This window comes from Ovis aries, chromosome 25, assembly GCF_016772045.2.
Source record: "Ovis aries strain OAR_USU_Benz2616 breed Rambouillet chromosome 25, ARS-UI_Ramb_v3.0, whole genome shotgun sequence".
NCBI lineage: Eukaryota > Metazoa > Chordata > Mammalia > Artiodactyla > Bovidae > Ovis > Ovis aries.
Window position 1 is genome coordinate 9,634,774 of NC_056078.1, and position 26,323 is coordinate 9,661,096.

At 36.6% G+C, this 26,323-nt stretch overlaps 1 protein-coding gene across 13 annotated transcripts in view; it reads left to right on the top strand.

Moving 5' to 3' along the window:
• Positions 1-26,323, top strand: part of RYR2 (ryanodine receptor 2) — an 810,976-nt gene that overhangs the window by 598,261 nt on the left and 186,392 nt on the right. For all 13 annotated transcript variants that reach the window (XM_060406755.1, XM_060406748.1, XM_060406743.1 and 10 more), the window contains 8 exons: positions 812-902; positions 2,737-2,877; positions 4,345-4,508; positions 6,758-6,836; positions 13,546-13,635; positions 14,384-14,521; positions 22,714-22,791; positions 24,483-24,558. In XM_060406755.1, the coding sequence (XP_060262738.1) occupies positions 812-902; positions 2,737-2,877; positions 4,345-4,508; positions 6,758-6,836; positions 13,546-13,635; positions 14,384-14,521; positions 22,714-22,791; positions 24,483-24,558 (857 nt within the window). The remainder of the gene's footprint in view (positions 1-811; positions 903-2,736; positions 2,878-4,344; positions 4,509-6,757; positions 6,837-13,545; positions 13,636-14,383; positions 14,522-22,713; positions 22,792-24,482; positions 24,559-26,323) is intronic.

Here is a 26,323-nt window from a genome sequence, read left to right on the forward strand (position 1 = left end):
AATCTAGTGATATAGTAATAATAGGAAAGTATGACCTATGTTTGACAGTGATGAAAATCAAGGGTCTTACTATGAAAACCAGAAACGTGTCTTCTTTTGAAGTTCTGACAAGTGCAAGTGACAGTTTCTTAGACCCCTAACTAGGTTAATGGTTTCTTTCTAATAGACAGGAGCTCTTGGAGGTGAAAGCTTGCAGTCTATCCAGAACATTGGTGAAGGAAGGGTTTTCACTCACAATGGAATGAGTGTATGGGTGTAGGAGCCAGATGGGACTGAGAGAGGTTACAGATTAGTTATAATCTTAGTTCCCCGACCCTACAATTCTGTGAAATGGAATCAAAACCTGTCTCACTGATTTTTTCAAAATATTAAATGAGGTGAAGCACTCGGGATTACCAGAATAATAAATGGTAACAGGGTGTTAGTTTTCTTTCCCTTCCTCCTCTGGCAAAATTTCTTAGTCTTTTTCTCTCCCTCTTGCTCCTCCACTCCCTCCTCTTTCTGCTTCTGATCTACTCACTGAGACCGTTCCCACTCATTGAAAAGAGAATAGAAAGGGCTGAAGAGGACATCTGCTGTAGCAAATGAAGGTTGATTTTCAGATCAGGGAGCTAGAGATGAGTTTGAAATATAACCTTTTATGAAATTACGTAACTCTCAGTTAATCTTTGAATTAGGAACACCTAAAATTAATCATCTGAAGAGAAGTGTAGGTGTAGGTTCTTGGGGTGTATAATCTGGTTTAATGAATTATCTACTTAGTTTAAACATTATTAGATATTCATGATTAAAATTAGCTTTGTTCCACCAGCCAATTGAGACCTTCTATGATGCAACACTTACTCAGAAGATTAGTATTTGATGTCCCATTATTAAATGAACATGCAAAGATGCCTCTTAAGGTAAGTACAGGAAATGTTTGTAGTTATTTGATTACTGGGTACTCTGACTTTGTTTCCTATTACAATATGTACATTTCTTAAATTCATCATGTTTAATATTGGATGCTGGAAAATTTCTTCCAGTTATTGAAACGGACATATAAGTTGTATTTGTGTGTACATCAACCTAAATAAACAAGTAATAAAAGGCCAGAGAAATCCTAAGATTGGTTTACTGTATGTCAGTGGAAATAGAAATCAGTGGAAAGAAAACAGGCCACAAGAAAAAGATGAGCCAATATATTCTTAAGCCAATATATTCTTATATACCATGGAAACATGGTAATAGGCCTGGCCTAAAGTATTAACAACCTCGAGGCATTAAGAATAGACTTTAAAAACAACATTTTCTAAGTCTGTAATCAAATGACAGTTTCCAAATATCACCTCGTAAGGTTCAAAATAATCCTTATGTATATGCAGTTCTGGTTTACCATAGAGTATAGAAAATTCCTTGACATATTTGCTCCCCAGCTTGGTTATTCTGAACAGGAAATGATCAAGTCTCATTCTGTCTTATTGACTTGGAATATTTTCTTGTCATTGAATATCCCAATCCAGACTGAGGATTAAGATGTTAGGTGTAGACTAATAAATGGTCTAGTGGCATGGTCTGTGCATGGAGGTCATTGTCCTGTAATGGACTTTTTATAGGTGACCACTCTGCTTTGCCACCTGGTAAGCATTATATTTTTTTCTCATGACCACACAGTAAAAGTGCTATACAAAGAGGTTTGAGATAAAAATGAGCCTCTATTTTTTGAGCTGCCATTTCACTAAACACACCTAGGTATTTAACAAAAACACTCTTTCTCTATGAAAATTAATTTTGGTTTAATAAACCTAGGGAAATTAATGAATTTTGTAAAGTAAGTTCTGCCTTGCTGAAAATCCCAGTTTTACCTGGGATAGTGCATGTCATGTAGAATTTTCTTGATACAAATGAGCTAGAAGATACCTGAAAACAGATACAGGATGACTTTATATGATAAAACTCTTTTGTATTATAGATAGTTCTATGTTATTCCAAGCAAATTAGATCTCAATATTTCATCATTTGAGATTCCTAAATTGTGTGTTTGTGTGTCTTGTAACTGAGAAGGATACTAAGTGAGAAAAAATATGTCTACAGTAAGATATGCAGTTAGTTTTAATAAGAGTAACTCTTATCAGTTTATTTTCCTTGTTAGATATAGGTAAGAGTCCAAAATGTATAGTTGCTTTATAAAGATTATTTTATTAATTTGGCAATTAGTTGTGATTATTTCCTAGTATATTAATCACGAATACATTATCCAAAGAGTTACTAAATAATGGAATCATAAAGTGTAATGATTAGGGATAGGCAGAGAGGAAGCAAAAATATCCAGAGTTATTGTCCCCTGAGAATGCACATTTTAGGTGCTGTATCCTCTGGGTCACCCTGACATCAATCACTTTGTTAAATGCATGGATTCCAGGAGATAACAAGTCATAAAATTACAAGAAAATGATAGCAACTAAAGTAGATCTCAGTACACAGATAGCCCAACAACCTCCTAAAGAATTCTTTTCGAGATAATTTGTGAAATTGGGTGTTTGGTCTTTATCGTGTAATCAGTGTTAAATCTTAAAGAAATATCCTATATAAGGTAATAGTATTTTCCAAAAGAATTCATATGGAATTGAGTAGTTTCCTTTCACTTGGCCTTGTTACGTGGCATTAGAATGCCGTTGGGAGGAAATGGAGGAAAAAACAAAACAAAACATTGAAGTATCTTTAGTTCAGTGCTCTTATAATTGTTTTCCTACCTAGCTGCTGACAAATCATTATGAAAGATGCTGGAAATATTACTGTCTGCCTGGAGGGTGGGGCAACTTTGGAGCTGCCTCAGAAGAAGAACTTCATTTATCAAGAAAGCTGTTCTGGGGCATCTTTGATGCCCTGTCTCAAAAGGTAATTTACCCTGTCTCAAAAGGTAATTTAATCTTTTGTGGATTTCTTTGTATCATAAAATAATTGAAAAACCATAGATTCTTGGTAAGAAAGTGTTCCTAGAAGAATAGTGAAATGCTGCCTTTACTTATCAAGACTTGACATAGTTTTGTTTTTTTCTCTTTATAACAAATGTTGAGAATGCAATTTATATTGACTTTTCATAATCATGATGGTAACATGCTTCTTGTAATTACAACACTGTTTGACTTGAAAATGGCTAAGCATTGTAGCAAATGATTCATATGGATTGATTAGTTTCTGGTATTTTTGGACTTATTTGGACTCAAACCCTCCCTCATCAGTCACCTCCCCAATCTTATAAAGCCTGAAGAAATCTTGTCAAATGTAAAAATGTTAAATATTAAAGCTCATAAAATTATAATATTTCAGTAGCCTATTGACTTTTCACACTTTGCTGCTGTGGTGATTTAAGTGTCTGCATTCGCTCTCGCTTTATGTGCATGACATCCTCTAATATTTGCCATATTTGCAGTGAATGGTTTTGTACACTCTTCAGGAAACTGAAGCATAGTATTTCAGTGAAAATCAGAACATGCTTGCTCTGCTCATGCTTAAATCGTTGATCAAAATCAGTTTGAATTCCCAGACAGACATTATTAGATGACTGGAATAGTATAACAGAAGTTTGCTACATAATAAAGGAAGTTTATCTGTGATAACATGTGGTAGCTACATCTGAATGCTTTTTCCTGTTGAATTGTGTTTGGGAAACTGAGTCCTTTTAAAACAATATGTAGAACGTATTTTTAGAAGAATTTGCAACTTTAAAAGTTAGACTTTGAGATAACTTTAAAATAATTATTATTTTTGATTTTTAAAAAAATCTGTAAATACAGTTTAACTATGTAACTAATATACTTTCCCTGGAAGTTTTGGTTATGCATTTTTCCTGTAAAAGTTCTTTCTCTGTTCAGAATTTTTTTTATACTTTGAAATACAAGGTATAAAATTAAAATTTCTTACTCTCTGGGTGTTATCCTTTGGGTGTTTTTATATATATAATCTTTATAGTGTGGTACAACAATAATCTATAACTAGCTGTAATAAACTATAATTAATATAGTCCTCGACTGAAATCATTTTTATGTTGTGAAAGCATATTGTACACTTTGAATATTCGAGTTCACCTCACTTCACATATTGGAAAACAAACTTTTAGAGAAACAAATATTTTATTCATTTTATGATACAACTTCAGTAAAAAGCTTTAGTTTCTCTTATGTTTGGTGGGATTTAAGGCCTTATTTTCCATTTTCTAGAAAAAGAATCTTTGGGGGGACTGAGTTAGCTGAAGGTAATTCAGATTTTCTCCTACAACATCCTGTCAGTTACAGTGCTCATGTTGATCGTTTTTGCTACGTTGTAATGGGATATTTATTTCTTTGGTCCTCCATTTCTTCCCAGAAATATGAACAAGAACTTTTCAAACTGGCACTGCCTTGCCTGAGTGCAGTTGCGGGAGCTTTGCCTCCAGACTACATGGAGTCAAATTATGTCAGTATGATGGAAAAACAGTCATCAATGGATTCTGAAGGGAACTTTAATCCACAACCTGTTGATACCTCAAAGTATGGACTCTTTCTATTGCAGCAGATTTTTATTGTAAATGATGTGTGAAGTCTGAAATTGAATAAGGTACTAAAGTGAACTTTCTCTCATCCATGCCCCCTTTGAATTGGTATCCTTTTAATAGGGGTCCCTTTACGTGATGAAATGATAGTAGTAATAATAATGGTTACATGAATACCAGAAATAGATAAGATGTACCTTCTACGAGATATACTCTTAACATCACCAGGATTCTCTGTATGTAACCACATGGTTATATCTATAATCATGAGAATCAAGAAAGGATATCAGTTATCTTTTTAGTTGAAGTTCTACCCTAAATGTTAAATCAGTAATTGCAGTCAACCTCTGTGTAGGGTCTTTGACTGGGATGCTTCCAGCATGCAGGCAAGGCTATTTCTACAAGCAGTGGGGCATCACTCCATCATCACTACATCTCAGCCAGGCCTGGGGTTAGCAGTCAGTGTTCAGCCTCATAAAGTACAGCATGAGAGTGAAGGGAATATCAAATGAGAATAGCTCTGCAAAATTTAGCATGCAGTGAGGGTGCAGAGTGACAATCTCAACTACAGATACAATGTTACCTAACATTATGAAAGTTCTTCCATGGACCTGGTTGCATAAATTGTTCTGCAGATCAGGTATTTGAGTATGTTAGGTGTTTGAGGTCTCAGCACTTTTGTTTTTGTTACCATCTTTAAATAGAATCATGGTTTTCCACTTGCAGAGAGGCTGCTCTTCATGCCACATTGTCTTATCCATTCTGTAGTCACTCAGCAAGATCAGTATTAGCAAGGTAGTCACTTGGTAGTTATCATCCACAGCATCTGAATTTGCTTGGGTGTTCAACTTTCAGGCCTCTTGTGTCCCCCCAGCTGGTTTAGCTTCCATAACCAGATCAAAATTTTGACCCAAGTGGTATGCCGTTAGTTTGATAATGCCTTAAATTTGCATGTTTGGTATTTGATGACAGTCCTGTGAGAAAAGACTCTACCCCCCAGTATTTGGCTTATGTGATTGATTGATCCTTTGTATCTCTTCTAAAGTAAGTAAACCAAAATGTCACATGTTCACATTCCTACGTGGGTAAGTTTGTGGTTTGCTAACGTACAATGTAATCCAGAATTTTCAAATAACATCAGAACTGTGTCATGGCTTTGATGTTGATTAATTGAGTCCAATTAATGAGTAAATGCTGAGCATGTATATTAATTTACCTCAGTTTACCGCTTTGGGGGTAACAGATTAGGTTTGCATAGTGATATCAATAGTGTCTACATCTCTATGATTTTTACATACTGTTTTTTAAATATGTGTGTGTCATAAAGTTCCAATTACTAACTAATAACATACGAGAAAAGAACCATAAACCTCATTATATCAGGTTTTACTTATAATTCTATTCTCAAAGTTAACTGCATTAATAAGTTATTTTCATCAGTGAATGGAATTATGTACATACTTAGTTTTTCATTAATAGATATATGTGGTAGTACCAAGTCTTTCATTTACCATCAGACTTGGTTACCAACTGCATGGACTTCATGTCTGTTTGAGAGATTAAATATTTATTTAAACATGAATGAACTCAAGAAGAAATGTTATCAAAATCATAAAGCATGAATTGATTAAATGCTTTTCCCTGGACACGACTGAGCGACTGAACTGAACTGAAGATAGCTCATATTTTAGAATTTATATATTGATCATTATTATTTAAACTCATTAACACATCACTGGTTGTATTCAATTAACTTAAAATTAATTTTAGTACATTTAAAAAATGTAACATATCAGATTTCAGCAGACTTTTACCCATTTATAGTTGTTGCAGAAGAGATTAAAATCAAAAAAGAATAACTTCAAAGAACCAATGTGAGAGTGAAGTATGTCTTTAAGCTCGTTATCTAACTATATCTTTATTCAAATTTAAAAAATTGGTGCAATCTATTGTCCTTTTCTTGCATACATTTAAATTATTTTTCTCATACTATGTAAAATTTTTATTTGTATAATTTATATTAAGATATAAAGTATGAATAAATATAAGATGAACAGATAGAACCTTATTCGCTTGACTTTTCTCATACTGTTTCTACCATATGGAAAAGTAATACCTTGTTAAACCAATTTTTTAACAGTTTTGCATTGAATGAAATATGAACAGTCATAAGCTGTGGAATAAATTATGAATGATTCCCTGAAAATCCTATGAAAATCAGACCTCTTTTCTTTGTTTTTCTCATAGCATTACAATTCCTGAGAAGTTGGAATACTTCATTAACAAATATGCAGAACATGCACATGACAAGTGGTCAATGGATAAGGTAACAGTCAGAACATCACATTCTAAATCATTAATGAATGTGCCTAAGGACTGATTCTGGCTCACATATTTCTGACTATGCCAATTTTCTGCTTTCAAGTAAGAGCATTAGATTAGGAAAGAACATTTACTTATGATTTGCTAATATAATATTTAGCTCTACCACTGATGTACGTAGGATACACCTATGAATAAGAATATTTGTGTTCATAAAAAGCACAGTGTTAGGGAGAAAAGATGATGAAGGAGTAGGTGGATGTGAAGTACGTCTCTCCACGGATACATCAGGAATACACCTTCAAACACAGAAGCGCATAAAGAACACCAGCTGAGAGCAGACAGGAGTACTTGACCAGAGGAAAAGAATGTATAGACCCACGCAAACTCGAGATCAAGCCCTGAGCCTTTGGAGTGGGAGCACTGACTCCAGGACTCTCGACTGCCAGAGAAGTAGCACTGCTGCTGCTGCTGCTGCTAAGTCACTTCAGTCGTGTCCGACTCTGTGCAACCCCATAGACGGCAGCCCACTGGGCTCCCCCATCACTGGGATTCTCCAGGCAAGAACACTGGAGTGGGTTGCCATTTCCTTCTCCAGTGCATGAAAGTGAAAAGTGAAAGTGAAGTCGCTCAGTCATGCCCGACTCATAGTGACCCCATGGACTACAGCCTACCAGGCTCCTCTGCCCGTGGGATTTTCCAGGCAAGAGTACTGGAGTGGGTTTCCACTGCCTTCTCCGGAGAAGTAGCCCTGCTGCTGCTAAGTCACTTCAGTCGTGTCTGACTCTGTGCGACCCCACAGACGGCAGCCTACCAGGCTCTGCCATCCCTGGAATTCTCCAGGCAAGAACACTGGAGTGGGTTGCCATTTCCTTCTCCAGTGCATGAAAGTGAAAAGTGAAAGTGAAGTCGCTCAGTCGTGTCTGACTCAGCGACCCCATGGACTGCAGCCCACCAGGCTTCTCCATCCATGGCATTTTCCAGGCAAGAGTACCGGAGTGGGGTGCCATCGCCTTCTCCAGAAGTAGCCCTAGGGAGTATCAAATAGGGAAAACTCACACAAAGGAAACCGCTTGAATACAAGACCTGGCATCACCCAACCACTATTAGCATCCTGTGTAGGACCCCTCATCTAAACAACAAACAAAACGTAAACCCAGTCATCAGCAGACAGGATTACCCCCTCACTCAGCCTTGCCCATCAGAGGAAAAACAAACAAACAAAAAATCAGCACAAATCTCACCCTAAGTGGCTTACACAAACCCTTGGAGCCACATTAGAAGGGCAGAAACAAAAAGGAAGAAAGAATTCAACCTTGAAGCCTGGGAAAAGGAGACCTCAAACACAATAAGTTAAAAGAAATAATGAAAAGTCAGAGAAATATTATACAAATGAAGGAACAAACTAGAAACACTGAAGTCAAAATAAATGAAGAGGAAATAGACAAACTACCTGAAAAAGAATTCAGAATAATGATAATAAAAATGATTTTAAAAAACCCTCAAAAACAAAATGGAGAAAATGCAAAAATCAATTAACAAAGACCCGGAAGAATTTAAAAATAAACATAGAGACAACACAATTACTGAAATTAAAAATACTCTGGAAGGAATCAGTAGCAGAATATCTGAAGCAGAAGAACAAATCAGTGAGCTGGAAGATCAAATGGTGAAAATAGCTTCTGAATAGCAGAATAAAGGAAAAAGAATGAAAAGAACTGAGGACAGTCTCAGAAACCTCTGGGACAATATCAAACAATATCAAACACACCAATTATAGGGGTCACAAAAGATGAAGAGAAAAAGAAAGGGTATGAGAAAATTTTTGAAGAGATTATAGTTGAAAATATCCCCAACATGGAAAAGCAAACAGTCAAATCAAGTCCAAGAAGCACAAAGAGTCCCATACAGGATAAACACAAGGAGAAACATGCCAAGAGACATACAATCTAATCAAACTAACAAAGACTAAATGCAAAGAAAGAATATTAAAAGCAGCAAGGGAGAAGCAACAAGTAACATACAAGGGAAACCCCATACTCTTAACAACTGATCTTTCAGCAGAAACTCTGTAGGCCAGAAGGGAATGGCAGGAAGTATTTAAAGTATGGAAAGGGAAAAATCTACGGCCAAGATTACTGTACCTGGCAAGGATCTCATTCAGAATTGATGCAGGAATAAAAAGCTTTTCAGACAAGCAAAAGCTGAGAGAATTCAGTACCAGCAAACCAGCTTTACAACAAATGTTAGAGGGACTTATATAGTCAAGAAATACAAGAGAAGAAAAAAAGATCTACAAAATCACCCAAACAATTAAGAAAATGCCAATAGGGACATGTATATCAATAATTACTTTAAATGTAAATGGACTAAATGCTCCAACCAAAAGACACAGGCTGGCTGAATGGATACAAAATCAAGACCCATATAAATATATGCTGTCTACAAGAAACCCACTTCAGACCTAAAGACACATGTAGGCTGAAAGTGAGAGGATGGAAAAATATATTTCCTGCAAATGGGAAGCAAAAGAAAGCTGGAGTAGCAATCCTCATATCAGACAAAATAGACCTTAAAGACGATTACAAGAGATAAGGAAGGACACTACATAATGATCAAGGGATCAATCCAAGAGGAAGACATAATAATTGTAAATATCTATGAACCCAACATAGGAGCACCTCAATACATAAGGCAAATACTAATAGACGTAAAAGGAGAAATTGAGATTAACACAATAACAGTAGGAGACATTAACACCCCACTCACACCAATGGATAGAGCATCAAAACAGAAAATTAACAAGGAAACACAAGTCTTAAATGATACATTAGATGAGATGGATCTCAGTGATATCTTCAGGACATTCCATCCAAATGCAGAAGAATACACCTTCTTCTCAAGTGCACATAGAACATTCTCCAGGATTAACCACATCTTGGGTCAGAAATCAAACCTCAGTAAATTTAAGAAGATTGAAGTTGTATCAAGCATCATCTCCAACCAAAACACTGTGAGACTAGTTACAAATTATAAGAAAAAAACTTGTAAGAGACACAAACAACATGTTTCTAAATAACCAACAGGTTACTGAAGAAATCAAAGGGGAAATAAAAAAATTTCTAGAAACAAATGACAATGAAAACACAACTCAAAACCTATGGGATTCTGCAAAAGCAGTTCTAAGAGGGAGGTTTATAGCAGTACAATCCTACCTCAAGAAATAAGAAAAGCTTCAAATAGACAATCTAACTTTACGCCTAAAACAACTGGGAAAATAAGAACAAAAAAGCCCCCAAAATTAGTAGAAGGAAAGAAATCATAAAGATCAGAGCAGAAATAAATGGAAAAGAAATTAAAGTATACTGAAGATTAATAAAACTAAAAGCTGGTTCTTTGAGAAGAACCAAAGAAGAAGCCTTATCCAGACTCAATAAGAAAAGAAGAGAGAAGAAATAAGATCAACAAAATTAGAAATGAAAAAGGAGAGGTTATAACAGACAGTGCAGAAATATAAAGGATTTTAAGAGACTATTATGAACAACTATATGGCAATAAAATGGGTAACCTGGAAGAAATGGATATATTCTTAGGAATGGTCAGTCTTCCAGGACCGAACCAAGAAGAAATTGAAATTATGAACAACCCAATTATAAGCACTGAAATGGAAGCTGTGATCAACAATCTCCCAAAGAACAAAAGCCCGGGACCGGATGGCTTCACAGGATAATTCTATCAAACATGTAGAGAATAGCTAATGCTTATTCTTCTAAAACTCTTTCAAAAAATTATAGGGGAAGGAACACTTCCAAACTCATTCTACAAGGCCACCATCACTCTGATAACCAAAGCCAGACAAAGACAACACAAAAAAAGAAAACTATCAGTATCACTGATGAACATAGATGCAAAAATCCTCAACAAAATTTTTGCAAACAGAATTCAGCAACACATCAAAAAGCTCATACACCACGATCAAGTTGGGTTTATTCCAGGGATGCAGAGATTCTTCAATATATGCAAATCGGTCAGTGTGATACACCATATTGACAAATTGAAGATAAAAACCATGTGATAATCTCAATAGATGCAGAAAAAAAGCCTTTGACAAAATTCAGCACCCATGTATAATGAAAACTTCAAAAAATGGGCATAGAAGGAACCTACCTCAACGTAGTAAAGGCCATATATGATAAGCCTACGGCAAACATTATTCTCAATGGTGAAAAACTGAAAGCATTTCCCCTAAGATCAAGGGTGTCCACTTTCACCACTATTATGCAAAATAGGTCTGGAAGTCAAGAAAAATGAAAGGAATCTAGATCAGAAAAGAAGTAAAGCTCTCACTGTTTGCAGATGACATGATTCTGTACATAGAAAACTCTAAAGAAAGTGAAGTAGCTCAGTCATGTCTGACTTTTTGCAACCCCATGGACTATAGCCTACCACACTCCTCCATCCATGGGATTCTCCAGGCAAGAGTACTAGAGTGGGTTGCCATTTCCTTTTCCAGAGGATCTTCTCGAGCCAGGGATCGAACCCAGGTCTCCCGCATTGTAGACAGACACTTTACCATCTGAGCCACCAGGGAAGCCAAGAGAAGAAGAAAATTCTAAAGATAGTATCAAAAAATTACTAGAGCTAATCAGTGAATTTAGCAAAGTTGCAGAATGAATACACAGAAATGACTTGCATTTCTATATACTAACAGTGAAAAATCAGAAGGAAAAATTAAGGAGTAAATCCCATTCACCATTGCAACAAAAAGAATTAAATATCTAGGAATAAACTTATGTAAGGAGACAAAAGAACTGTACACAGAAAAGTATAATGAAAGAAATCAAAGATGACATAAACAGATGGAGAGATATTCCATGTTCCTGGATAGGAAGAATAAATGCTGTGAAAATGACTATACTACCAAATGCACTCTACAGAGTCAATGCAATCCCTGTCAAATTACCAATGGTATTTTTCACAGAACTAGAACAAAAAATTTCACAATTCATATGGAAACACAAAATACCCCAATAGCCAAAGCAGTGTTGAGAAAGAAGAATGGAGCTAGACAAATCAACCTTCCTGATTTCCGATTATACTACAAAGCTACAGTCATCAAGACAATATGGTACTGGCACAAAACCAGAAATATAAACCAGTGGAACAAGATAGAAAGCCCAGAAGTCCATGCAGCTATGGGTACCTTATTTTTGGCAATAGAGGCAAGAATACAGTGGGGCAAAGACAGCCTTTTCAATAAATGGTGCTGGGAAAACTGGACAGCTACATGTAAACGAATAATATTAGAACACTCCTAACATCATACACCAAAATAAACTCGGGAAGACAAATTCAGTAAGACATAGTGACTCTGCATCCAGAAATCTTTTAAGAAAACTTTACGTTTTATGTGTAATTTTACATTACAAAAAGATCTTGAAAATTTTTAATCAGAATTTAGTAATTATTTGCATCTTCTAGTCTTCAGTTGCATCTCTTATCACTAAGTAGATCTTCAGTTCCCTTACAGGGCAAGATGGCATGTTTTATTTGTGTTGTTGATAAACAAGGAGCGACTCGAATGAGTTAACTAAGTAGTCCAATGTGTGACATAAGTCCTACGTACTTTTATGAGATTTTTTTGGGAGGAAATATCATGCACAGTTGTCACATTTCAGTTGAGCCTAGTAAAACTTGAGAGAAGATGGTTAAAATAGGTTTGTCAGAGAAATTAAGTTGAGATGATGCAGGAATCTAAAATGAGGATATACTGCTTTGCTGAAGGGAAAATCAAACAGCAGTGGTTCCAAAAGATGCTTGTGTTATGTGGCAATTCAGTATTACCCAGTTTCAATCCTTGCCCTGGCCAACCAGTCCCTTCCTTCCTCTAAGAAACCCCATTTTTGTTTTTCTGTTTTTTTTTTTTTTTAAATTTTTATTTTTACTTTATTTTACTTTACAATACTGTATTGGTTTTGCCATACATTGACATGAATCCGCCGTGTGGTGTACATGAGTTCCATGATTGGGAACTCATGTGCAGAAACCCCATTTTTGTTTTGTTAAGCATGTGACTTCTCTTTGTTCAGTAATTTAACCATGGTAGTAGGTAAGTCAGTAAGAGTAAAGTATCTGCCCTATTTAAAGGTACTAAGCTGTTGGGGGGTGGTGATGGAGAGGAAGTTTACAGGAAAGCAGTCCTGAGCTGTTTCAGCTTAGTTACTCAGATTCCATAGACATACAGGGAAACAGTGAAGTGTGCCAAATTATATGGGCAAAAGCATGTGGGACAAATGTGTTGATAGGTCATTGAACATAGGAATAGCAAAACAAATAGCACTATTTAGGGAGGCTTCCAAATTAAACAGCTGCTTCAGATTAAAATGAGTGTCTCACATACACATGTCACAGGTTAGGTCCTTAGTTAAACAGGATGAGCTAAAATGAATATCACATTGGCTGTGCAGCCTGTAGCTTCCTCCTAGGGGAGGGAGATTGATATAATTACAGATCTGCAAACAAAAAATTGTTCCGGGTGATTACTCAGAATAATATTCACTAGGATGAAAATCTTTATATTGACTTATACTGGATAAAAGTTCAAACCTTAATGCTTATCTTGGTTGATTTTAGATTTATCGAGTACATACTTAAACACATGCACACCTACACTCTGAAATTAATGCATGTAAAACCATTTTGATTTTTTTTAGTTGGCAAATGGATGGATTTATGGAGAAATATATTCAGACTCATCTAAAGTTCAACCATTAATGAAGCCATATAAACTATTATCTGAAAAGGTGACTTTTTATTAAGTTTACGTAGCTTTAATTTGGGGGTGGAAGTTTTTGCTATGTAAATTTCTTATTAAAATGTTGTCTTTATACATGCTATTTTTACCCTTTCTCAAAGGTCTCCTTTTTACATTTTTTTGTTGTCTTCTTCATAATCCCATTTTCTGTTAGTATTTAACTGGTTATTCTCCTTTCTATTTAATATTTTTCTGTATTTTTAAAAAATTTTATGCCTCATATTTTTAAGAACTTTAGAAAATATTCTTATCAATCTAAAGAGTCTTTTGTTGTTATAATGAAGTAATATATTTTAATATTTTTATTATTTATGTTTTCATGTGCTTTACTTCTTTTGGGGGAAAAGTAGTATCTTGACAAATGAACTGTAAAGGATTTTCTGGCTCTCTGCTTATAGAATAAGTTACTTCTCTGTTTATTCAGATTGTAGAAAAGCCATCAAGCACATGTCATATAATCTGGAACTTTTTCCTGATAGTGTTGCTGCTTTCTAGGGAAACTAAAGAAAATTAACCTCATGCTATAGCAAGCCAGGATCCCTCTTAGCAGCATTAGTCAAACTAGATTTCAACTCACACTCTGCTCTTCAGAAGTTTTACTTTCCTTTTTAATTTTCAAATAAACAGTGCTAATCAAAAATGTTTAGGTGAAGATAGAATATTTCAGAACAAAGCATTCAATATTTTAAACTTTTATTTAGGTTCGTAATATGCTATCCTTTTTTTTTTTTTTCTAGGAAAAAGAAATTTATCGCTGGCCAATCAAAGAATCTTTAAAAACTATGCTGGCTTGGGGATGGAGAATTGAAAGGACCCGAGAGGGAGACAGCATGGCCCTTTATAACCGTACTCGTCGTATTTCTCAGACAAGTCAGGTAAATATCACGGTGATGTTTGTGTCACTTTAAAATAATTTGGGTATTTCATTTATTTATTGTGTTTTTCACAACAACTAATTTGAAAATTCTGAAGACTAATATAAAGTTCAGAAAGTCTACTTTTTCTTTAAGTATGCTTAGGCCTTGGAGTTTATCTGTCAGGTTGGACTTCTCCTGGTGGTATATAAAGGAGTACCTGATGATAAAGTCTTGAAGGTATATTAATAAATGTATTCCTTACCTACAATTAGGTTGTCTATAGAGATTTTGTCTCCTTGCCAATAAGAACTGCAGGTTGGTTCTTAGGGGCTAGTGGAGTGGTCAGACAGTAGTGGTATGGATCTAAAACGTCCATGGATGTACTTGCAAAGGGAAGATACACAACTGGACAGGCAGAGCAGGCATGAAAGAGCACACTGTTAGTGGGCCAAGTCAAGGAAGTCAGTCAACTGAGCAGAGCATGGCTGTGGGGCTTCTGTGCTCAAGAGGGCACAGTAAGGACAGCCTTGACCTTGAGAACCTTTGTTGTTGTTCAGTTGCTAGGTTGTGTCCGGCTCTTTGCAATCCCATGGACTGCACCATACCAGGCTTCCTTGTCCTTCACTATATTCCAGAGTTTGCTCAAAGTCATGTCCGTTGAGTCAGTGATGCCATCCAACCATCTTACCCTGTGTCTCCCACTTCTCCTCCTGCCCTCAATCTTTCTCAGCATCAGGGTCTTTCCCAGTGAGTCAGCTCTTTGCCTCAGGTGGCCAGAGTATTGGAGCTTCAGCTTCAGCATCAGTCCTTCCAGTGAATCTTCTGGGTTGATTTCCTTGCTATCCAGGGGACTTTCAAGAGTCTTCTCCAGCACCACATTGTGAGAGCATCAGTTCTTTGGTGCTCAACCTTCTTTATGGTCCAGCTGTCACATCCATACATGACTACTGGAAAAACCATAGCTTTGATTATATGTACCTTTGTTGGCAAAGTACCAAACACTTTGCCTTCTTGAATTTCTTTTTCTTTGGAATTTGGTCTGGGTTTTGGTCACTGCCTCCTGTAAAGTGTTATGAACCTCCCTCCATAGTTCTTTAGGCGCTCTGTCTATCAGATCTAATCCTTTGAATCTGTTTGTCACTTCTACTATATAATCATAAGGGATTTGATTTAGATGATACCTGAATGGCCTGAGTGATTTTCCCTACTTTCTTCAATTTAAGTCTGAATTTTTAAATAAGGTCTCATGATATGAGCCACAGTCAGCTCCAGGTCTTGTTTTTGTTGACTGTATAGAGCTTCTCCATCTTCTGCAAAGAATTTAATCAATCTTATTTTGGTATTGACCATCTGGTGATGTCCATGTGTAGAGCTGTCTCTTTGTTGTTGGAAGAGAACCTAGCCTTGACTAGATACCAGCTGGCTCTTTGATTTCTCCTAGGAGCTAAACCTGACCTTGTCCCTTTCAAACTGCTAGGGTCACTATATTTGGTTTAGCCAAAATATTGTGTTTTTTGTTGCCATTTATATGGATAACATTTTTGAAAAAAGGAAATGAAGACACTCCAAGCATGTGTTTCGCATGCTGCACGTTTGCAATATACTGTTAAATAGATTTAAGTTCTGATTTGGGCCTACTCTGCTCAGTCACTCAGTCGTGTTCGACTGTTTCTGGCCCTGTGGAATGTAGCCCAGCAGACTCCTCTGCCCGTGCAATTTTCCAGGCAAGAATGCTGGAGTGGGGTGCCATTTCCAGCTCTAGGGGATCTTCCTGACCCAGGGATCGAACCTGGGTCTCTTTGTCTCCTGCATTGGCAGGCAGATTCTCCACAACTAGCACCATCTGGAAGCCAGGTGCATATTTTACATCAAATTATCTTAAGTGTCATGAACATAGAAGTTTGTAAAAGCATACTCTTCCTGTTACCGTGATTGCACATATTTCTAACTAAATTCCATTTTGTTTTAATCTGTTTAAGCAAATATTGAGCACAGACTGAGTCCTGGGCCATAGGAATATAAAGATATTAAAATCTGATTCTGTTCCAAAAGACTCACAAGCGTTAGAGACAGTCAGGTTAAACCTACTCCAATGATAAGATTTAGGCTAGTGATACATACAAGGTACTCAGAATGCAGAGAATGGAATTATCTGGGTTTTTCTTTTTTTTCCCTCTAAATTGTATAGGAAATAAGGAAATTATTACATAATGGAAGTGACGTGAAGCTTTGCCAGGAAACATAGATTCTTCCCCACTCTTGATAGCAAAAATTATGGGCTCTAAAAACTGGAGAAGGCAATGGCAACCCACTCCAGTACTCTTGCATGGAAAACCCCGTGGACGGAGGAGCCTGGTAGGCTGCAGTCCATGGGGTCGCTAAGAGTTGGGCACGACTTGAGCGACTTCCCTTTCACTTTTCACTTTCATGCATTGGAGAAGGAAATGGCAACCCACTCCAGTGTTCTTGCCTGGAGGATCCCTGGGACAGGGGAGCCTGGTGGGCTGCCGTCTATGGGGTTGCACAGAGTTGGACACGACTGAAGCGACTTAGCAGCAGCAGCAGCAGCAATTTAAAACTGCATGTGTTGAATGAGAGCATGCCCTTTGAAATAATAATGGTCCCAGTTCTGTGAGCCACTACTAAAGAGTAGAAATGGTAGAAGGGAGATAAGGAAAAAGACCTTCTCTTGGCCAGAAAAAACTGGGCCTCTATAGCATGCTGGAGCACAGCCCAGAGAAGGCAGGGGAGGGGCTGCAGCAGAATGAGGGGCACTCCATTCCCTTGTTGCTGCCTTTGCCAGATGCTTTCTCACCACTGCTGGCAGAGTGGGTAGGGCCGACTGCTAAGTAGCCTTTCCCTGTCCTATCTCTAGAATATTTCTCGAATACCAGCAAAGGAAGAGGAGCAAAGGGCCATTCTATGGTGTTAGCCATGCTCACCTGAAGATTAAAATAACTGATGGGTTGCATACTTTTGCAAACACCCCTGAAAAAGTAAAAAAAAAAAAAAGGTAACTGATGATGAAACATAACAAGCTCCAAAATGGTTCTTGATCATGTTAGATATAAAATCTTACCCCAGATTTAAGAAACTTATTCTAAAACATTGAAAGTCATTACAGACTCTGTAAATTACAAGGTGTAAACTATAACCAATCCATTGTCAGAAAAGGATTACCTTTTTCTTTAACCCCAGGAAAATTCATTGTTTTGCTGAATTAAACTTTTCTCGAGAGTGCTAAAAAATGTTGTGTTTATTTTCTTTTCTCCTTACTTCCCCTTTAGCTCATAATGTAGTTTTCAGTGCCCATTAAGCCCTCAATAAATATGACTTTATATGATACTCATATAACCATCACTCAAGTCTTACTGATTTTCAGTGACATGTGTGATATATGACATGTATTATTAAACCCCCTGTGTCATTCAAAAATATTAGGAGGTGCCTATGATGGATGTATCAATTAAGAGGGACAGCCCTAGGGACATCCCAATCCTGGGACCTCCACTCTGTAGAAATAAACTGCTGGGTACATTACTTAGTCTATTTACCTCAGTAGATGGTAACACATGATTACCATTATTATTTACATATTTTTAATGCCAAGAAGCATTTTTTCAAAGGTAAATAAAAGAGCTTGTTTGTGTTTGTGGTACTTTGACTTTTAGTAAAGAAAGAATATTTCTATCAGTGTCAGAAACAGAAAGCAGCAAATGCTGCAAATATATTTATAATCCTTGTCGTTATTTTCACCCTAACATTATTGAAACATAATCCAATATAATTTGAAATGTTAAAATGGATTATCATTTCTTGATTACTAACCTTACAGTATTATCATCTTTTTCAGTTATCATCTTGCCAAACTTCTTAATGTCGTTCTTCTCTCCAGTGTTGATTTCCCTTGTGATTATATATTTTCTATTATGTGATAGGTACACTCTTGAATAAATTAAGGAACACTTTTGATGGTATCACTTTATATTAAGGACTATATTCTTGGATGAATTGAGATCACTTGTTGACATGATTCTGAGCCGGTACTCTTCATTTCCTTCTCCTGGGATTCAGCACTCTCTCTGCAAGGCAGAAGTGGCCTGTATTTAACTCGGCAAGATCTGGGTTTGAAATCCTGGCCTTGCCGTGGAGTAGATAGCTTTTTTATGAGCTTGGGCACACTGCTTAACCTTTCTATGCTGCAGTTTTCTCCTTTTAAAAATAAAACAGCAACGAGCGTCTAATTTACAAGGTTATTGTGAGGATTGCATCGTAATGCTTACAAATCACTTAAGAGTGTGGTGAGCATATATTGCAGTCAACAGTGGACCTTATTATGATCATTGTAAGCATGATTTCAGGAAATTTACTACTCAATTACAGTTTTATAATTTGCATATTAAGATAATTTGCATATTAAGGTAATATATGGGCATAGACAAAGCCAATAAACTTGATAGAATATTGAATACAGTGTATGCCTAAATGGAGAATCTATCAATAAAATATGACACAAATCAACTTATCTATTAAACAGAAACAGCTGTGCAAACATAGAGAATAGATTTGTGGTTGCCAAGGGGAAGGAGTGGGAAAGGGAAGGGCTGCGAGTTTGCACTAACAGATGCAAGCTATTATACATAGAGGGGATGGATAAACAGCACAGTCCTACTGTACAGCACGGGGAACTGTACTCAGTATCCTGGGATAAGCTATAATGGAAAAGAATGTGAACAAAGAATATATATAAATGTGTGTGTGTAACTGAATCACTGCTGAACAGCAAAAATTAGTGCAACATTGTAAATCAACTCTACTTTAATAAAATAGAAAAGAATGAGTGTAACAATGCTGACAGAGTTAGAAGTGGGGAGATCTGATTTGAGGTGCTAAACTGGTGAAATTTGACGTAATAGTCACGTCAGCAGAGAAAGAGGACATTTTTGGCAATTTAAGGTGTATCCCACAGGTTCTTAATAGTTACTTTTTTACCCCCAATTTTATTTTCTTGTATCTAGTTTTTATCATGCATGTAGAATATACATTATTTAAACAAATTTTTAAAATATGCTTCTAACCTAAGAAGGAGAAGAAGATGGGTGAAATTTGTTACCTCAGTTCAGTTCAGTCACTCAGTCGTATCCGACTCTTTGTGACCCCATGGATTGCAGCATGCCAGGCCTCCCTGTCCATCAGCAACCCCTGGAGTTTACTCAAACTTGTGTCCATTGAATCGGTGATGCCATCCAATCATCTCATCCTCTGTCATCCCCTTCTGCCTTCAATCTTTCCCAGCATCAGGGTCTTTGCAAGTGAGTCAGTTCTTCACATCAGGTGGTCAAGGTATTAGAGTTTTAGCTTCAGCACCCATCAGTCCTTCCAATGAATATTCAGGACTGATCTCCTTTAGGATGGACTGGTTGGATCTCCTTGCAGTCCAAGGGACTCTCAAGAGTCTTCTCCAGCACCACAGTTCAAAAGCATCAAATCTTCAGTGCTCAGCTTTCTTTAGAGTCCAGCTCTCACATCCATACATGACTATTGGAGAACCATAGCTTTGACTAGACAGACCTTTGTTGGCAAAGTAATGTCTCTGCTTTTTAATATGCTATCTAGATTGGTCATAACTTTTCTTCCAAGGAGCAAGTGTCTTTGAATTTCATGGCTGCAGTCACCATCTGCAGTGAGTTTGGAGCCCCTGAAAATAAAGTCTGTCACTGTTTCCGTTGTTTACCCATCTATTTGCCATGAAATGATGGGACTGGATGCCGTGATCTTAGTTTTCTGAATGTTGAGTTTTAAGCAAACGTTTCACTCTCCTCTTTCACTTTCATGAAGAGGCTCTTTAGTTCTTCGCTTTCTGCCATAAGTGTGGTGTCATCTGCATATCTGAGGTTATTGATATTTCTCCCGGCAGTCTTGATTCCAGCTTGTGCTTTGTTACCTATTTTGAACTAAAGTATAGGCTAAGATAGAGGAATGATTCATTCATTCTTTCAGTAGATATTTCCTGAGCACCTTCTATGTTCCATGTACTCTCCTAAGCTTTTCAGATAGTTCCCTGAACAAAATAGACAAACACCTCTGCTCTCATGGAGTTTCCTGCTTATGGGGAAAGTAAACAATAGATTTAAGTAAATTACATGTTATATCACAATATGATCAATATTATGGAAAGAGAAACCAGCATGGAAAGGCAGATTGTGCGTGTAGAGGAGGGAGCTGAATAACCTGTGGGGATAAGTTGCAATTTTATATGGTGTTATCAGAATAGATTTCATGGAGAAGACAAATTGAATAGAGCTGGGAGAGTTAGACATATCCAGGGGAAGAATGTGACGAATTATGCGCATGCTCTGAGGTGTGGGAGTAGCCTGACGTTTGTGAGAAACAACAAGGGATGTAATAAAGTTGGAGCTAGGGCCTAACAACAAGATGGGAGGAGAGGTCTCAGGAGCCAAATCAGGCAGGACACTGGGGGCCGTTTTAAGGTATTTGAGAAGTGCTTTGGAATCAGATATAATTAATTTAAAACCTTGATTCTTCTGTTTACTATTCACATGATGGTCATTAAAATTATTTAATTATTTTGAATCACTTTCTCATTTTAAAATGGCAAATAGCAATATCTCCTTTTCAAAGTTGTTCTAAAACTTCAATGAGGTAATCTATATGCTTTACATATAGCCATTCACATGGTGATTGTTATTTGTTGTTATTATTATTGCTAAGAAGACTAGAGTTAATTAAATTCTGAAAGGGTACATATTCCAGGTAACTTGAGATTATAGAAGAGATTGGCCAGTCTTCTGATTTCTGCATATATAAAGAGAAGAAACAGGTGATGAAAACTTTTCAAAGAATCTCTCTCTGAATAAAGAGATGTCTACTTGCATTCTTTAAATCAGTCTCAATAATTCAATGTAAAACCAAGAGGATATACATTTCAGTTATATAAGCAACATGGTCTAAGAGGATATTAAATACTGAGAATTTTATTTTAGGAACAACTAACGTTATCGACATCAGCTGTATTTTATTCATTTATTCAACAAAAGTTTCAGAGAGTCTAATACTTTTTTATTAGTTGTAAGACTTGTGATTGCTATATCTCAATATCTGTGAGATTGGCAATCATTTTATAATCCTAATTTTATGAAAGATGGCCTGTGCCAGACTCTGGGAATACTAAGACAAATATGACTTAGTCCAGGCCCGCAGATTTTTACTGTGCTGTGGAAAGGCTTAATAACACAGTAAATATTTTGGAAGTATATTTTTGACAACAGAGTAGAGAAGGAGTCAGAGAAGGGGGAGATAGAAGGCTGAAAGAAACTCCTTAGAAGAGGTTGTATACATCCCACAAAACAAAACAAAAACATTAAATATCTAAGTTAGAGCAAAGACAGTGGATATGGAGGGAAGCGGTTGTATAGCAGAGATGTTTTTGTGGTAGAGGGAGAGAATTTTGCGGCTGATCCATAATAGCAGTTGAGGAGGAATAATCAGAGGTGGTTGCCATGGGTCTGGGCTGGGCTACCAGGTTGGATATGGATGCAAAATGAGGTTAGTACTGGGCGGGGTGGTAGCTACTACTACTACTAAGTCACTTCAGTCGTGTCCAACTCTGTGCGACCCCATAGATGGCAGCCCACCAGGCTCCCCCGTCCCTGGGATTCTCCAGCAAGGAGCAGATAATGCTTTTGATTTTAGATTTTGTGTTAGGCACAATTTTGGTTTCCAAAGATGATCCCCAGTCACCGTCCCCTTTGGAATGGTTGCTTTCCTGGGGCTTTGCTATTTGGCCTATAAAGACATTTATAAATACTGACCTATGATTAGCTAGTATTTGTGTGAGGAGAAGTAAATTTCACTACAACTGATAAGAATTTGTAAGAAACTCAAGAAATCAATTATCCTTTGACTTGGGTAATATTTCAGAATCGTGCATATCCTGAGCATTAACTCTCTGGATTGGCAGACCCTAAGATGATGGGATGTATTATTCAACCAGAAATAATTCTCAGACACCCAAATATAATTTAATCTGCTAGATAACATTTACAAAATCAGCTTGTTTAGCTACTAGCCCATTTTATCTGAGGAGATGGTACATTTGAGAATTTACTTGCCTTACATTTTCAAAGTAACTCTTAAATCTCTCTCCACTGAGTTTTCTCATGAGGTGTTATTTTTTGTAAATTATCTAGGTTTCTGTAGATGCCGCCCATGGGTACAGCCCACGAGCCATTGACATGAGCAATGTCACACTCTCCAGAGATCTGCACGTAAGTACTCTTAAAAATACTCCGCAAATTTGATTTTTAAAAAGTATACATGCGTTTCCTGCATGTATTTTAAAGCATGAATTATTGAATGTACTGATCATAGAGAAGGTCCGTGGAATTTATTGATTATTTACTCTAAGCTTTTAATGCTGTGAAAGTTGATAGAACTTTTTCAGGGTGTTTTCTCCAAATAATATATTTTCTTTAAAGATCATATCTATTTTTTAAAACCCTAATATAATTATATAATTATATAGAAGAAGAAACTAAATCAGTAATTTATAATGCTCTACTCAAAGATCACTTTAATTACTCATGAAAAAATATGTGTTATAAGTCAGGGGTCTCCATCCTGTGAGATCTGATGCCTGATGATCAGAGGTGGAGCTGATATAATAATAATAGAAATAAAGTGCACAGTAAATGTATTGAGCTTAAATCATCCTGAACCCCCAGAGTCTATGGAAAAATTTCTTCCATGAAACCAGTCCCCGGTGCCAAAAAGGTTGGAGACTGCTGTTCAGTTCAGTTCAGTCGCTCAGTCGTGTCTGACTCTTTGGGACCCCATGAACTGCAGCACGCTAGGCCTCCCTGTCCATCACCAACTCCCGGAGTCCATCCAAACCCATGTCCATTGAATCAGTGATGCCATCCTCATCCTCTGTCATCCCCTTCTCCTCCTGCCCTCAATCTTTCCCAGCATCAGGGTCTTTTCCAATGAGTCAGCTTTTCACATCAGGTGACCAAAGTATTGGAGTTTCAGCTTCAACATCAGTCCTTCCAATGAACCCCCAGGACTGATCTCCTTTAGGATGGACTGGTTGGATCTCCTTGCAGTCCAAGGGACTCTCAAGAGTCTTCTCCATAAGTTGTTTATTTAACCAAACTGACAACATTTTGCTTGCTCCTGCCATGGTTCTCTTTTGTCAATAAGGAGCCTACTGTGAAATGCCTGATTTGAGTGAAAAGATAAAATTTGTTACCACGGGGCATAAGTTGACAGGTCAATATAATGATCACACAATGATATTGGCATTGTTAGTATCATTCCAAGAGAAGTAAGTATATAAAGATAAAAATCTAAGATTATTAAATCTTGGGCTTCCCTTTTGTCATTTTCTGGTATGAATGTGTTAAAATGACATAGTAAACTTGTCTTAAGTGAAAGGAATCTTAGAGGTAATCTTGTCAAAGTCCAAAGGCCACAGAAAAAGTTAATGAGCCCCCGAGGTCTCTCACCTAGTTTGGGACAAACATTTATTCAGTCTGTTCATTGGATGTTCCCAGTGTTCACCGTTTATTCAGTAAGGTTTAATCATCTTGGAAAGCTTTAGAAATTGAAATAAGAACTTGTAAACAGACATATTTTTAAAGTCCATAGCTAGTTTGAGGTTTCATTATTAAATTAATAAAACACGTGTCTTTAAACATTTCAAAGAACAATAACCTTTCCCATCGATTCATCTCTGGCTATTTACTACTTTATAATTTCACAGATCATTAGAAACCTTTGAAATTTCAGGTTATAAATAAGAAATTATAAATAATTTTCTTTTAGATATATTTTAGCACTAACACTATAATTTATTCATTTAAAGCATGTTTGATATTACATATTGGAAACCAAAATTATCTTTTTCTAGTATCTTTTAAAAGTGTAACTTAGTTGCAAAATATTTTGTTTGTTTAAGGCTATGGCAGAAATGATGGCTGAAAACTACCATAATATATGGGCAAAGAAAAAGAAACTGGAACTAGAGGCCAAAGGTAATATTTTTAAAAATCCTTATTAAAAAATGACCAGAGGTTGAGTCCATGAACACACGATAAGGATAAAGTAGTCTTTTTGACACAAGAGCTCATTATATCTTTAGTTTATTAGAATGGTTCAAATATAGTTATAATAGTTTCAAGGTAGAAATGCTATTCCCTGATTTCCTTATTGCTAGTATATAGTTCCTCATGTCCCAGAATTTTGATGGCCCATCAAATGGTCTCTCTTGCTCATCTTAGCCCGTAGATATCTTTATTTCTCATCCTTTTAATTAATTAGACCTCCTTGAATGACTTCCACCCTTGGCCTAAATGTTTCTCTTATTTCATTGTGTCTCCTGTCCTCAGCCTCGTTGTTTACTTCAGTCCAGTTGTATACTGTCTCTTACATGCTTTTGCTTGCCCTTTCCTGCTGTTTTTGTTGAATACTAAAATGACCTAACATTCCCTTAGTCATTTCTAAAATCTTTTCTTAATTTATTAAGAAAATTATATTTCTGAAAATAAGTATGTAATATTTGCATAAATCTTTTGTTCAGTTACATGCATCTTGTACTGATCATCTCTTTCATTGTTATTTATTCAGCATTAGATTATACACATGTTGTTTATATTTGTGTGTGTTCTCTTATTATCTTCTATGTGCATTTCTTTTCCCCAATGAAAATGTAATTCAAGCTCAGGGCTGTAACTTTTATGATTTTTGTCATCCTTATTGTGTAGTTCTGGATACCAGGAAGCTCTAGGAAAAAGTATGGAGGAAGATCATTTTGAAGAGTGAGAATATTTCATAAAGAAAGGAATAGATTTCATTGGAGGATAGTACCGGGTACTAAGCACTGGGAAACAGAATCACACAAATTAGAATTGGTCATAGGAATGAACAGAGAGAATTTCATATACCAAAATTGCCTCTTCCAGAATTTGGCTTAGGGCTAGGCCTATTTTTCTAGAAACATCTTATAAATGTTTGTAAAAATGAATGATCAGCTCTTTGGTTGACTGATGTATGAATAGATAGAAGGATGGATGGAGAGCAGAGTCACAGAGTCACAGTATTTTCACTTAGTAAAGTTCTTGTAGGGGCATTGTCCACATAACTAGTTAACAAAGTTAGTATTTGTTCCATGAGCAAATTAAAGGATAAATTTATTCTATTCTAAGTATGTTTCCATCACTATGGTTTGATTATGATTAAAAGTAATTAATCAGATCATATGTAAAATAGATAGCTGGGCTTCCCTTGTGGCTCAGCTGGTAAAGATTCTGCCCTCAGATTCTTTGTGGAAGACCTGGGTTCAGTCCCTGCGTTGGGAAGATTCCCTGGAGAAGGGAAAGGCTACCCACTCCAGTATTCTGTCCTGGAGAATTCCATGGACTATATAGTCCATGAGGTCTCTAAAGTGGATTCTCCAGATTTCTTTAAAGTGAGTGTGTGTGTGTGTGTGTATGTGTGTGTATGATTGAGAGAGAGATAATAAGGAAACAACTTGAAATACCCCTTTAGTCTTTCAGACACCGGGGCAATTAGGAAAATCAGTGTTGAAGCCGTCTACTTTTCTTTCGGCCCCATCCAGGGCCCTTTTTATCATCCCTACATCTATGCACAGAAGACGAATCCACTTTAGAGAAATCTGGAGAAAGTTTCCTCTTCCACTCTCCCAGGTTGTCTGTTCCTTAGTGCTTTCCCAACCTCCTTGAAGAATCTAGCAGAGTTTGGGGAAATCAGGCAGTTTAAGGAGTATATCATGAACAGAAT